At 47.2% G+C, this 15457-nt stretch overlaps 1 protein-coding gene across 4 annotated transcripts in view; it reads right to left on the bottom strand.

The window, feature by feature from the left end:
- ADGRB1 (adhesion G protein-coupled receptor B1) overlaps positions 1-15457 on the bottom strand; it is a 140317-nt gene that overhangs the window by 83214 nt on the left and 41646 nt on the right. For all 4 annotated transcript variants that reach the window (XM_053981688.1, XM_053981695.1, XM_053981704.1 and 1 more), the window contains exon 12: positions 4143-4284. In XM_053981688.1, the coding sequence (XP_053837663.1) occupies positions 4143-4284 (142 nt within the window). The remainder of the gene's footprint in view (positions 1-4142; positions 4285-15457) is intronic.

The following is a 15457-nucleotide window of genomic DNA, read 5'->3' as shown; positions in this document are numbered from 1 at the left end:
AGCCAGCACCCAAGTGCCACATCCACATGTTTCTTGAACACTTTCCAGGGATGGCAACTCCACTGATTCCTTGGGCAGCCTGTTCCAATGCTTGACAACCCCTTTCCTTGAAGAAATTCTTTCCTAATATCCAATCTAAACCCCCACTGGCACAACTTGAGGCTGTTTCATCTCATCTCATCTCAAAGGTCAGCTCACTGCCTGGCCAGCACTTACCCAGGCCAGCTCTGCTACAAAAAAAACCCAAAACTCTACAGCTGCTGGTTTTGCCTGTCAGAAAACACCAATAGGGAAGAGAGATGTCCCAAAAATTCAGTGCAGACATAACAAACTCAGCACACCTACAAGTTCTTGCCACCAGCTCCAAATCTTCATCAAGCCTAGGAATGAGAGGAGAGCTCAGATGCCTCCCTCTCATCAGTTTTCTGCAGGCAGGACCAGTAAGGAGGGGGAGACACAACAGAGATGTGTTTGTCAAGTTTTACTCCAGCCCTAAAGGCTGCACAGATCACAGAACCATCAGTTTGGGTTGGAAGAGACTTCAAAGATCATCCAATTCCAACCCCCTGCCACGGACAGAGACACTTTGCACCAGACCAGCTTTCCCCAAACCGCATCCAAGCTCTGCTTAACCAAGCTTTAAAGCTTGATTGACTTTACAAAGGCCAAGCAAAAGGTGGAAGGCAGCAAAGACAACATGAGCCAAACTCAGGTGAGACAACCATAGAGAGAAAGGTTTTGCTGCTCATCCTCAGGCTCCTGCTCTACCTCCAAAAATTGCCAAAATACATTGAAAAAAACATCACCGCAAGCCTCACATGCAGCTCTGTGCTTTCCTTTTGCCCTCATTCTCTGTTAGCACAGCTACTGTGCAGGTGTAGCAGCACAGGCATTGCCCTTCCAAGACAGGCAGGGTATAAAGCTAAAACAAAAAGACAGTCCCAAAATGATTGCCTGTGTTCCTTAATTTAAGTGGTTTTAATCTTTCACGATGGTCAAACAGCAGTTGTGCCAAAGCAGGGCATGAGGTTGCCTCTGTCGAGTAGAAGTAGCAGGGGAAATCAAACACAAATCTGAACTCCAGCTTTTGAGCTGGATCCAAACAGCTCCATCACGGTTTAGGGATGTCTGTCTCCCAAATCGACTCAAAACACAGCACTTTCAGCCTCCAGCCTCACTGAAATCAAGGAAAACTGCTCCCTTTCCCCACTACAGGAGCAACTCTCAGGTCCCAGCCCAGACAAACTGTCCTTGGCCAGTCCAAATCAGCAGCAACACTCGTCCCAAAAGCCTTTTTTCACTGCAAAGGAGCTGTGCCCATACTAGGGTTACAAATATTTCAAGCTGCCAGGGCCAAAGGCTCCAGAAGGGAGATTTATAGCAATAAATAATATTAATGACACAGGCGGACGGAGCTTCTTGTCCTGAGAGCTCCAAAGGCACATGAAAAACTGCACCATAAATGTCACCACCGCAGACACCAACGATGACGAGATGCCACCTCTGGGGACAGAAGGCAACGTGGGCTTGTTCAAAATGAGATGTGGGGAGAAAAGCGAGGGAATGAGGAGCTGGACGAGCACAGCCATGCTGGCTCACAGGGCAGGCACAGGCAAGAGATGGGTCCCAGCTGGTTCAGCCAGGGTGGTGCTCCCCATCATCATCAAACCCTGGCTCAGCTGGGAGATTCTGGAGATATCCAAGCCCCAGTTCTGCCCCCAGTACAGCCAAAGGACTCATCTTGATGCTCTTGAGTGGACTCAAGGCTGGGAAAAAAAATGAGCTGGGAAACCATAACCCAACCAGCAGCCAGAGGAGTTGGAAGGAGGGAAAAAGAAGCAATTTTAGGCTTAAACCCCAAAGGAGCGCTGTGAGTTTAGTTGCAGATATAATAAAACATACCTGGGCGAAGGAAGCTGTATCCTCCCGCAGCCAAGCCCACTCTCAAATGCAACAATACTTGCAGGGATGATAAAAGGCTGACACCCATCCTGTGTTACCAAGATAACACCCAAACACCTGGAGCTGATGGAGCAACAGCATCTGGCCACATCAAATTAACCATTTTTTCCCCAGGCTGCTTAATTAAATAATACCAAGTAGTGTGTGATCATAAAATCTACATAAGAGAAACTTCTGCTTTAGCCAAGGCAAAGATTCCCTTTGCTTCTCCCACAGTCTCTGATCCTCTGCCCACTTCCAGAAGATGGATCAGCAGAGGACCTTCACCAGCAGCTCAGCTGCACATCTGGGCTTGCTTCATTCCAGGCTTTGCCTTAGAAGCCTCCCTACAGCAGAAATCCCAATTTATTTTCCCCAGCCATACAACCCCCCAAAACTTTGTCAGGATATCTTGGAGTCCTTCCCATGCAGGGCAAGGCTCACTCATCGATCACAACCTCTGGCACCAGACCCTAAAGCTGCTGGAGCTTGGGGTGAAGGGTGAAGCCCTGCTGCTGGCAGGACACAGCCCTGCAAGCTCCCAGGGCAGGTGACAAATCCCACCTGGCTCACCTGAGATCACCCTGTCCACCTTGAGGAGGCTGGAAACACTCCTGGAGAGCACCAGCCCAGCAGCTGCTTCCCTGCCTGCTTGGTTTATGGTGGCAGGACAAGGAAACAACAACCCACGGAAGAAGACTGGGAGCAGGGATGCCAGCATTGATGCAGCCAGCTGCTTCCAGAGCCCTTCCAAGCGGGAACACGCTCCCAGTCCTACCCCCGAGCATCCTTCAGTCAGAATATCTCTACCTGAGACCACAGAGCTGGTGCCTCTGTCCAAAGGACCTCAAAAGCTTCTCTGCCCAAGAGCCCAGAGCCCATTTCCCAGCCCCGTGGTGGCTGGGCCTGCTCGGGGCCCAGGCAAACACAACCAACACTGTGTCTTTAAAACCACTTCAGTGCAGATGTTGTTTCCATGGTAACTAGTGGACCAAATACATTAGTGTTTCTAATAATAAACCAAACCTTCATCTTGGAAAATGTGATCCCCCCTCTCCCTTTACCACGCTCACCCTTCCTTTCCTCCTTTCCCCTCCCCTTTTGCCGAATTAAGCCAGCATTTAACAAGCAAGCCATAATTAGTAAATAATTGCAAGGGCCCCGTAACTCCCAGTGCCCAGGCAGATGGAGAAGCTTTAGGTGGAGGAGGGGGTGGCTTCGCTCTGTGAACCTGGGAACTGTCCAAAAAGGGATGAACTACTTAAAAAAAAAAAAAAAAAAAAAAAAAAAAGAAGGAAAAAAAAAAAAACAAAAAAAAAAAACAAATTCAAAAGCACAAGGTGAAAGAGAGGAGCCTGCGAAGCGTCTTTTGACCACCCCAGCGCCGTCTTTAGTGCCCTGGCACCCTCCCCGTGCTCCGACTCAGGGTGCAGCCGCCCAGCGATAATTTCTAGGAATCTCGCACTTTTTTTTTTTTTTTTTTTTTTTTCCGGAGGCTCCGTCCGAGACGCGGCACCGACTTCGTGTCCCCGACAAGCGGCCAAAACTTCACAACTCCTCCCCTCCACGCTCCCCGATTCCAGAGTGGGAACCCCGCCACACACACACACACGCCCCAAAACTGCGTGGGGTAGCGGGAAGGACGCCGAGGCGGGGATGGAGACAGGTGGGGAGGGAGGCGGAGCGGGGCGATTCCGCCCCCCCAAAAGAAGCCACGTGCGAAGATTCCGTGCGTGGGGAGCTCACGGGAGTGAAGACGCCTGCGGGGGCCGGTGGATCCCCACATTTGGCGGGATTCACGTCCCAAGGCACAGCGCAGGGATGGAAGGATGGATGGGGAGGACGAGGGGAGCAGCGCGGCAGCACCCCCGATGTCCGTGCGTGTGTGTCCCCAAGGCTGCGGTCAGGGTCGGGGGGAAGGGGAGAGGAAGGACGGCGGGGAAGGAAGGGGGGAGGGTTATGCAAAGCCTCACGCTGTGTCGCCACGGTCCCGGTGACACCGGACTGCAGCAGCAGCGGCAGCGCTCGGGGCTGTCCCCGCCGCGCCTCCGCGGTACCCGAGAGCGGCGCGCCGAGGATGCTCCGCTGCATCCCGGGCGCGTCCCCTTCCCTCCCGCTTCATTCCGCCCTGTCCCCCGCGTGTCCCCACGCCTCCCCGGCCCCTCCGCTCCTCCCTCCGCGGTGCCGCCGGCGGGACTCACCATGTCGGGGCTGAGCTGGGCTAAGATGGCGAAGGCGGAGAGTCGGTCACACAGGCACTTGGTCCGGGAGGCGTCGAGCGGGACCGTTCGGCAGCCGCGCCAGGACCAGGCGCCGGGCGGAGAGGCGGAGGCGGAGGCTCTGCTGGAGGGAGGAGAGCAGGGAGGGAGGGACGGGGCGGTGGAGCGGGGAGAGAGGGAGAGCGGCCGTCAGGGCGGGCGGGGAGCGGGCACCGCGCCCCCCGCCGCCCCCATCCCACCAACCCCCCAGCGGACCTGCGTCTCCATCCTGGTCCTGCTGCTGGTCCGTCCGCGGCTCCCCCGCCCCGCTGTGACCTCTCCATCAACCCCACACATGTGAACGGTCCCCTGCAGCCCCCGGGCTGCCCGGTCTCACGATCGCCCTAACCCGATAGCCCTGCCCCACATATCCCATATACACTCCCCTAACCCCATAGCCCACCTATCCCACGTGTGCACGCGTAACTGCACAGCCTCATCCCACACAGCCACCACACGGATGCATACCCTATATCCCTGCCCCACATATCCCATATACACCGTCCTGACCCTATATCCCTGCCCCACATATCCCATATACACCGTCCTGACCCTATATCCCTGCCCCACAAATCCCATATACACCTTCCTGACCCTATATCTCTGTCCCACGTATCCCATATGCACCTCCCTAACCCTGTAGCCCTGTCCCACATATCCCATATACACCCTTCTAACCCTATAGCCCTGTCCCATATACACCCTTTTGCCCCTATAACCCTGTCCTACTTATCCCACATGGACCTTAACCCTGCCCCACATACCCCACATACACCTTCTTAACCCTATATCCCTTTCCCACTTATCCCATACACAATTTCTTAGCCCTAAGCCCAGTCCCACATGTGCCATATACATTTCCTTAAGCCTATAGCCCTGTCCCACTTGTTCCATACACACACCCTTAACCCCACAGCTCTGCCTCATTTATCCCATATACTATGCACAACTTCCCACCCAACATGTGCATGCACAACCCTAAAGCCCCGTGGCACCCACCATATTGATCCACACGTGGGACACATGGATAAATAATCCTACAGCCCTGTCCCTACACAACCTGAACACACCTCCCCATCCCTATAGCCCTGTCTCACATATCTCATTTATGGATGCAACCCTATAGACCTAAAATACACCTCAGTCCCCCACAGCCCCATCTCTCACCCCATACACCCCCAACCCCTGTTCCACACCCCATATGGATGTGTATAGACCTCCCTCAGCCACAGGAACCCCAATTCACAGTTTCACCCCTGCCTTGCTCCTTCTCCAAAGGCCAGGCCAGGACCCTCCTGAGCCCTTCCCCACATTCCCAGAGCTCTGGGCATGGTAGGGATGTTCCTGCCTCACAGCCAGAGAGACCTGAAGACATCAAAGGGACAGATCCCTGCTTTCTCCTGGCATCCTTTCAGCCTGGGGAAAAGCAGCAGAATGGGGAAAGGGCCATAGATGGAGAAGTATCCATGGTCTTCGTCCCACAGGTGGAGTGGTTCCGTGGGGAAAAATTATTGCAGCCCCATCTCTGTGCGAGCACAAGGGGCTAAGCCAGGGAAAACAGGAATCTGCTGCTCTGCCTCGTGTGCTGAGACAGTGGGAACCTGAAAGCTGCTGTCATTTTCCACCCATTGCTTCTGTGTCTTGTCCAGTCCTGTCTCCTGGGATATGGTCACTCAGGGAGTGCAGATGCAGAGAGCAAGTGGAGAAATTCAGTAAATGGGGAGAAAGTCAGCAACCCTGTGTATAATCTGGGCTTCACAGGAGCCTGAGACAGGATGTGGAGGCAGAGCAAAAGGGCCATCTGCCTCCACTGAAGGGACATGGGGAAAGATGTCCCATCTCCCCAGCTGACCATCCTCAGAGGAGGGGATCTCGGCAGCAATGCCAGCAGCGAGCCCACGGCAGCTCCAGATGGAGCCAAGCTGCTCAGCAGCCTTGGGTGCACCACAGATGGCCTGGACAGCTCTGTGCTGCTGGCTCCAGAGACCTGCCCTGAGTCACAGACAAGTTCTTTGCAGGTCTCGACCCGGTGCAGGCTCTGACCTGCTCCTCACACAACGATTCCAAGCCTCCGTCCACGTCCCTTTGCCATCATGGCCTGGGTGACAGAGCAGCAGCATGTCCTGCTCTCAGTGTCCACTCAGATCCTGTTCAGCATGTGACACTGAGCCTCCCTGAATTATTTCTGGTTTGGTTTAGAGCACTGTCATAGTTTAAAAAAAAAAAAAAATCATAAAAAAAACCCTAAATTAATTTTACTGTAGAAGTTTGTAGGCAATTCACAGAACATTTTTTTTTTTTTTTCCTGGTGCTCATCCACATTTCTAAATGTCTGAACCCTATTAAATGTCTGAATGTCCCATCCCTGGGAGTGCCCAAGACCAGGCTGGATGGGGTTTGGAGCAACCTGGTTTAGTGGAAGGTGTCCCTGCCCATGGCAGGGGGTTGGAACTAAATAATCTTTAAGGTCCCTTCCAACCCAAACCATTCTGTGAGCCCGTGGTTCTCTGTCCATCCATCTCACGGGACATAAATCTGTCTTCTCTGGATCAGCAGCTCTTCACATGATTTTCTCTGAGCTGTCACATCATCTCTTGGAGCCTTTCAGACCCTAACATTGTTCTTTGCTCTCTTTCATGCACCTTCTGACATCTCCCAACACCCTTTTTGGAAGGGACCAAGAGATCCAAGACCAGTCTCGTGGGAAATCTGAATTCTGTATTCTCCCCTCCACGTCCTGCTCATATTTCCAAGATCTGCATTATTGAGTTGTTCTGTTTATCCACTGTCACCAAGAAAAATGCCTTATTTATGATGTGTACAAATAATGACAAATTCCCAGACTCCAACAATGAGTTCTGCATTCTCCTAGAAAGTATTAATTTAGCTTGACAAAATCTATTTTCCATAAGTTGATTGCTATTAATGCCTCTGTTTTAATGAGTGTGCTATTATTCAATCATAACCATAATATTACCCACAATCCCTAAATTTTTGGATCCCGTTTCAGATGGATACTGTGCCTAAGACAGATGTGAGGCTGCTGTGCCTACACACACACACATGCTCCTCTCTCCAGATTTAGGGAACTTTACCTAAAGAGCAATGATCCCAAATTAGTCTTAACCTGCTCTTTTAAAACCCTAGCGTTCCAAATTGCCCTGTCTTGTTACTCTTGCACACATCTCACTTTGTTGGATGATGTATAGCAGGTTTTCCAGCTGCTGGGGTAATGAAAAGTATTTCATTAGGCTGGGATGTGGATTAAGGAACCAGGCTCTCTTCCAATTACAGAATACAGGCGTTTATTGAAATTCCTGCATTATTATAAATAAATCTGTCATTTCGAGCTAGTAACAAACCGATACCATCAGGATTTATTATGGGTTTAGTAGACTCTGAATTTTGCTTTTTATTCATCTCTGCTGGTCTGAAGAAAAAAAATTCCTACAGTTTTCTTTTTTTTTTCTCTTGTATTTTTCAAGCTTTTAATTTGCATTGCTTGCTGTCAATTTATCCTTTGTCCAGATTTCCGCAGCAGCTTTTACTTTCCCTCTGTAACAGACTGTTGTGGTTTTTTTGTTTTTTTTTTTTTTTTAAGAGATTGGTGCATTTGGCTTGTGATGGGGTTTTTTGTTAGCTGAGGGTTTTTTAGTGCTCTTTTCCATTTATGGGTGTGACAATATCTAGAAAACTGCTTTTAAAAGGCTCCTAATGATAGAATTTTGGAATCATACAATGGTTTTGGAAGGGACCTTAAAGATCATCTTTTTCCAACCTCCTGCCATGGGCAGGGACACGCTCTACTAGACCAGTCTGCTCAATGTCCCAACCAATCTGGCCTTGGACAATTCCATGGATGGGGCACCCACAATTTCTCTGGAAAACTTGTGTCAGCACCTCTCTGCTCTCACAGGGAAGAATTTCTTCCCAATATCCCATCTCACCCTGCTCTCTGGCAGTTTAAAGCCATTCCCTGTGTCCTGACACTCCATCCCTTATCCAAATTCCGTCTCCAGCTCTCCTGGAGCTCCCTCGAGCACTGGAAAGGGCTCTGAGATCTCCCTGGAGCCTTCTCTTCTCCAGACTAAACAACCCCAGGTCTTCCAGCTTGTCCTTTCATCCTTAACTCTACCTCAGCTTTTTTTCTGTTTAAGCAGCCTTTCCAACAAATAGCAATGCTTAAATATCCCATTTTTAGAGTATCAAATTTGTCTACATTGCCACACACAGACACCCCCTGCCCCAAGGAACCTATGTGGGAATACATTTGCCCTCACATCACTTCCAATCCCAAAGCCCAGCTTTACTAATTTAGCAGCTTTCAAACTAGACTAGGACAGATGTGGGCCATACATCAACAGAAGTAACCTCATCCAAGAGGAGGAAAAAAAAAAAAGAAACAAAACAAAAAGGAAAATAAATCAGAAAACCAACAAGAACAGGAAACCCCAGGGAAGGTATCAGAAAACAAATAACACTCCCCAGATGCTGTGCCTGGTCTCACACTCCCATGGCAGAAAAGCTGACAGTACAGCACTGAATGCAATATCAGGATAAAATCTATCCAGGGCCAAAGCCACACTTGGCACAGCCTGAAATCCATTTCTAGATGCACACAGAAAGTGCACAGCGATATTGAGGCAAGAAAAAAATTAAAAATTGAAACAACCAACTTTTGCTCTTCAAAGACCTGGTCTGGTGCCTGCTTATTTATCCTGTTGGACTCAAAGAAAGCAACTGGATCAAAGCCATCCAGTTCTTGCTTTAAAAGCTGCTATAAATCACATAAAGGATGGGTGATGTGGATGTGCTGAGTCAGGAACTTGGTGTAAATCACCTCAGAATAAGTCCAGCTACACCTTTTAATTGAAAATGAAAATCTGGCCTTCATTACTACCAGTGATTATTAATTAATTAGTCATTACCAGTCATTAAACCACTCAAATGCTCCAAAGAGCATGTCCATTCCTCTGGTTTTAATATCCTCAGAAGAATAACTTTTCTTTCATCCTTTCCTTCCTCGCTGCAGATCTCCCTAATTACTTCTTCTTGTTGCCCTGCAACCCTTTGGACACGAACATCTCTGCACCCTTTGGGGATGGAGCTTGGAGATGGGTTGGGAAAACCTATTTGGAGGCAGGAGGATGTGGCAGAAGAGCCATGAGCCTCTTCTCACTGATTCCCAGTGTGGATGTAGAATCCTGGAATGGTTTGGGTTGGAAGGGATCTTAAAGATCACCTCGTTCCAGCCCCCTGCCATGGGCAGGGACACCTTCCACTATCCCAGGGTGCTCCAAGCCCTGTCCAACCTGGCCTTGGATAATTCCAGGAATAAGGCAACTTCTCTGGGCAACCTGTGCCAGGGCCTGGTGAATTTCTTCCTTGTATGTGGTCTGAATCTCCCCTCTTTTAGATTTAAATCATTTCCCCTTATCCTGTCACTCCATGCCCTTATCCCAAATCCCTCTCCAGCTCTCCTGGAGCCTCTTCAGGCACTGGGGCTCCAGCCCTGGGAGCATTTCCATGGCCTCCTCTGGACTCATCCAGCAGCTCCACATCTGATGTTGGAAGTCCCAGAGTCGCATTTGTTGTTCCAGGTGAGATCTCACAATACTTCCTTGTGATTTTGGGTTGTCCCATTCATGGTTTGTGACGGTTTGAGCCTGTCCAGCATCACCTGCTGCAGATCCCACACTCAGTATCACTAAGAAAGATCTAATGGGATTTCTCCAAGGTCCAGGAAACACATCTGAGGGAGTTTGGGTCTTGCTGGTTGCAGATACCTGCTCAGTTAGTGTTTGGTTCAACCATCAATTATTTCCAAAAGCCTCATAGTTCAGTGCAGACTTGAAATCCTTAAACTCAAATTTCAAAATTCAATCACTGGATTTTGCCATCTAAAGATTATTTCACTGGCAGCAGTTCAAATTACAAAGCAGATAGATTGAAAAAAGGCATCTTTCACATTTGAATGCAAAATTCATTCACTGTGGGCCTGATGAAAAGCTCTGGAAGACAATGGGCTATTAATGAACAGGTCCATAAGGGAAGGAACATTTGTGTGTTCATGTGTGCCTGCCTGTAGGTTCAGGTTTCATTTGTAAAGCAGTAGAAAAAACTTTGATTCTGCCAAAAAAAAAAAAAAAAATACACTGGGTTTGTACTCGGAAATCCATGCTCAAAGCTCAGAGGCAAAGAAAAAGAGCAGAATTTGAGTTCTTCACAAATATTGAATCCAGGTACGCTAATAAAGGAGCAGAATTATTTCCAGAAGGTCTCCAGAGTGGAGGCAAGAAAGAGGAAACTCTACTAAAGGGAAAACGTGGGCAGAATATTAAAGGAGACTGTAGTCAGAGTGATTACAACCCAGTCAAAAAGGAATTGTAGAAATCCCCAAACCAGACTGGCGTAAAAAACGTCGTATGGGGAGGGTGAGCAGGGAACCTGACAAGTTGGTTCTGTCTCTAACGTCCGTGGTCAGATTTATCTCCGGTGTAATTCCAATGATGCTGCACAGGAAGATGTCTCACCATATGTTACAACATGACTCTGAACATCATTTGAGCACTTGATGGGGAAAAGCAATTAAGCACTGTCTTGTAGATTTAAACAGGAGCTAAGCACACGCTTAAGGACTTGCTCAAACAGAAATGCTGCTCTGAACAGGAATTTGCGCAAATGGAGAGCTTTTATTGTGGGAAGAGCCACGGGGAAGAGAGAGTTTTTAAAATTGGAGTAGATATTTGAGATCTGAGAAATACAAGGAATCTCCAGTCGTTTTTTCCAACCCAAACAACCCTGTGGTTCTCTGACTGTTCTTGTTTCACACGGGCCATTCCCCCTTCTCCAACCAGGAGAGTGCTTGGCATGGGTCCAGCTGGCAGATTGATTATTAATTTGGAGAACAAACCAGAGATGAAGTCAAAGTTAATCCTTTTTGTGGGATTCCCAAAAGCAATTTTCATTTCCAGCTAAAGGCTGCCCCAAAGAGCCTTTCAGACACTTTGGCTCTGCACAATAGCCCGGGACACAAAGAAAAACCCTGCAATCATATTTCTGCAAAAAGTGTGTCAGAGTCACTGTTTGTGCAGGACCTCGGGGCTGAATTAAAGAGTGGATAGTTCCTAAGAGAAAGGGACATGAAAAGGTTTGCAGCTCTGGAAAAAAATAGGCTGATTAAAAATAAAATAAAATAAAATAAATCTTTGATTGGCTGCTACAGCAGTTACAAAGAATCTCATGCCAGAGAGGTAAATGTTGAAATTCATTAAACACTAAGCTAAATATGGGTTTAAATCAATCTTTAACACTGCAGCTGCTTGGAATGTTTTGGACACCCTCAGTGCCAATGCAGTGATCGTGCTTTGCTTAGTTGAGACCTTCCTAAGAACTTAATAAAACCAGCAAAACTCTTTCACAGGGGTCATTCTGTTATCCAAGAGATAATTTTCCTTTTCTGTGATCAATCCACTGGTTCAAAGATGGGCTGAGCTCTCATTTATGCTGCTGAAAATCCTGAGAGACATCTCACACATCCAGCAAGGCAGTGCAGGCTTACTGGAGCAAAACCAAACCTCCTGGAAAAATCCTGCACTTCTGAGCCTCTGAATTAGAAATGTACCACAAGTTTGGTAAATCCATGTAGCTCAAAAATGAAATCTGAAGTTCCAACGAAAAAAAGGAGGGCACAGCAATTTCCCTACATTCATTTAAGGAAATCAAGGATCATCAACCTTATTTAGCTCAAAGCCAAGAAAGCCAAATGTGTCCTGGGCTCCTGGGCTGGATCCTCATGGTGTGGGCAGGTCAAGGGAGAGCAAAACCAGTTTGAACCTCTACTCTGGTGAGACCCAACCTGCAGTGCTGAATTCAGTTCTGGAATCCTCAGCACAGGAAAGATGTAGACCTGTTGGAATAAGTCCAGACAAGGCCATGGAAATGCTCCAGGGGCTGGAGCCCCTCTGCTCTGGAGCCAAGCTGGGAGAGGTGGGAATGCCCAACTCCAGGGAGAGCTTAGAGCCCCTTCAGGGGCTCCAGGAGAGCTGGAGAGGGAATTTGGATGAGGGAATGGAGTGACAGGGCAAAGGGAATGACTTAAAACTAAAAGAGGAGAGATTCAGACTAAATAGAAGGAGGAAATTCTTCCTTGTGAGGGTGGTGATGCCCTGGCACAGGGTGCACAGAGAAGCTGTGGCTGCCCCATCTCTGGAATTATGCAAGGCCAGGTTGGATGGGGCTTGGAGCAACCCGGGATAGTGGAAGGTTGCCCTGCCCATGGAATGAGATGACTTTGAAGGTCCCTTCCAACACAACCCATTCTATGAGAAGGAAACTGAGGCACACAGAGGAGATGGGAATGGATACAGACCTATAAGAAGGCACTCACAGAGCTCTGATATCTGGAATAAGCAGTCAATAAATACATCCACACATCCCTTAGCTGTGTTTCCTGGCTTCTTAACAGAAATTAAAAACAAAAGCACTATAAAACTTCCTGCTCAGCTACTCAGATTACTCACTTTCCTTACAAGTTTTGCTTGGCTCTGATGCCCTTTTTCTCACCTCTACCCCAGGAGCACAGGCCTGGAACTGAACAGAACAATATTCTGTCAGTCTGAAAGGATCAATAATCAGAGTAGCAGCTATTATTAAATTAGCTCTTTAGGAAAAAAAAAAACAAAAAAACAATGAAAATGGAAAATGTGGAAAAGGAAGAAAAAGCACACTCTTGATCCAGTTGTTTGGTGCAAGGAAATGAAACCAGAGCAGGAATATTAATTTTATTTTCTTTCTCAGAGACCCCTATTTCAAGGTGTTTAGGGTGATTTCCTTCAGAACTGACAGAAGCAGAATTAAGACAACAGTTATTTAAGAAAAGATCCGTGATCTATGGGAAATTAGGAATATTTGGGATTTACTTTTGATGTACGTGTGGGAGAGAGGGACAGGAAAAGATATGAGGAGGTGACAAGCAAGCTCTTTGCCCAGCTGTGAATTCATGAGCACAGCAAGAAAAAAAAAAAGGGAACAGCCCATATGCAGCCTCTAGTTTGAAGCCTTAATTAACATAAACAATGTTCAAATGCACAAAGAAATAGATATTACCATTGAAATAAAGCATATGGCTGGCTAAATACCCCGAAGATATCTGGAGATAATCTTTTCAGGCACCAGAAGTGCAGCTGACGCTGAGCTCTAATGATTCTCATCACAAGGCCAGGCCATCCCACCAGAGAGGAAGCTCAGCACTTCCCACCATCATCAGCCTCCTGGGTTTGCCTCCTGCCTTTCAAATCCAGAGCTTGTGGTGGAGAATTAATGAGCACTTTCCCTCTTTACAGCCCCGCTGCACTGCTTCAGAAGAAGGCCTGAAATGCAGGAATCATCTCGTGAAGGAGAAACTTGTGCCATGGGTTGGTCTCCAAGAAGCTGCTTCAGTCAGAGTTGTGTTGGATGAGGATTGGAGCAGCTTGGTTTAGTGGAAGGTGTCCCTGCCCGTGGCAGGGGATTGGAATTGAGTGATCTTTAAGATCCCTCCCAACCCAAACCATCCTGTGGCTTTATGGAAGGGTGAGGCGGGGGAGAAATTTGCCACTGGGCCCACAGCTAAATTCCTTGTGCTCCCCTGCCGAAGTTCTTTCCCACAGGACAGATATTTTGTTGGGATGAGCCCCCAAAAAGGATTCCTCTGTCCCACCCAATATTCCACTGAACAATCCTGAACGTGTCAGAATTTTCATACAGAAAATGTGACACCATGGCCTAGGCAGAGGAGGAACGGAGAAACCAAAGGCACTCAGCCTTTTGCCCTCGGTCTCTAAATCAGAAATTAATGTGGAAATCCCTGTGAGGTGTCACGATTTTCCAAACCAGTTCAAAAGCCCCTGATCACAAACTCAGGGGAGTATTCCTTCCTGCCCCATCCCTGTAATATCCAAGGCCAGGTTGGATGGGGCTTGGAGCAACCTGGGATAGTGGAAGGTTCTGTCCCATGGCAGGGGCTTGGAACTCGGTGGTCCTTAAGAACTCTTCCAACCCAAACCATTGTGATTGAATTACCCCAATTCTAGTGGTTGTTTAATAATTACAAATCTGGTGGCTCCCGCAGCACCTAGTAAGGATCAGAACTTGAAGTATCAAGTTTTTTTGGGGGGGGGGATTTTTTTGGTTTTTTTTTTTTTTTTTGAGGTTTTTTTGTTTTTTTTTTTTGGTTGGTTTTTGGTTTTTTATTTTTTATTTTTTTTGGTTTTTCTTGTAAGGCATATTTGAAGTCTTTTTTTCCTGCATATTTTTTTTTTTCCTTTAAAAGGATGACATTTTCCAGCTCCTTTACAGAACCCTGTGAAACAGAAACAGAAAAGCCGACAGCTCCCTATAATCCCTTGGCTTCATGGCTTTAAGAAGAAAAAAGGAAAATAATTCTCATATTTAGCCACACTGCAAACTGTGCTATCATCAGGTCAGCTCATGGCTGTGGCTGTAGAAGATGACCTTGGACTGATTCCATGGAATCATCAAATCATGGAATTGTTAAGGTTGGAAAAGATCCTTAAAATCATCAAAACCAACCATCAACCAGCACCATGTACACTACTAAACCACGTCCTCAAGTGCCACATCCACACATTTTTTGATCTCTCTGAGTGATGGTGTCTCCACCACTTCCCTGGGCAGCCTTTTCCAATGCTTGACCACCCTTTCCATGAAGAAATTTTTCCAAATATCCAACCTAAATCTCCACTGGTGCAACTTGAGGCTGTTTCTTCTCATCCTGTCATTTGTTACCCTGGAGAAATATCTGACACCCACCTCGCTACAATCTCCTTTCAGTCTATTTCCACAACAGATCAACAATTTATTCATCCAAGTCTTACCCTCTGCTCTTAAATTTCTTATTGCTATTCAAAGCCAAAACCACCTTTGCAGTATTTCTGGAATCCCTTCAGTCTAAGAAGTCCAGGCCATAACTCCTAGATTAGGAACTATGAGTAAGATTGCAAATAAGATTTATAAATAAAATAAAAAATGCATATTATTCTAAAATAAATGTGTAATCATTCTAATAATGTGTAATATTCTAAATAAATTTTATAAATAAGATATATTTTGGGGTGAAACTGCTTCATTTGATCTTCTCTGCTACCAGAGTATCAGAACAATAAAAATTATAGAATCATCAAATAGTTTGGGTCGAAAAAGATGTTTAAGTCCCACTGATAACACAGGACTGCAAAACCTATCACTAAACTGTGTCC

This window comes from Vidua macroura, chromosome 1, assembly GCF_024509145.1.
Source record: "Vidua macroura isolate BioBank_ID:100142 chromosome 1, ASM2450914v1, whole genome shotgun sequence".
Lineage (NCBI taxonomy): Eukaryota > Metazoa > Chordata > Aves > Passeriformes > Viduidae > Vidua > Vidua macroura.
Note: the sequence above shows the minus strand (reverse complement) of the source record. Positions and strands in the feature narration are given on the sequence as shown.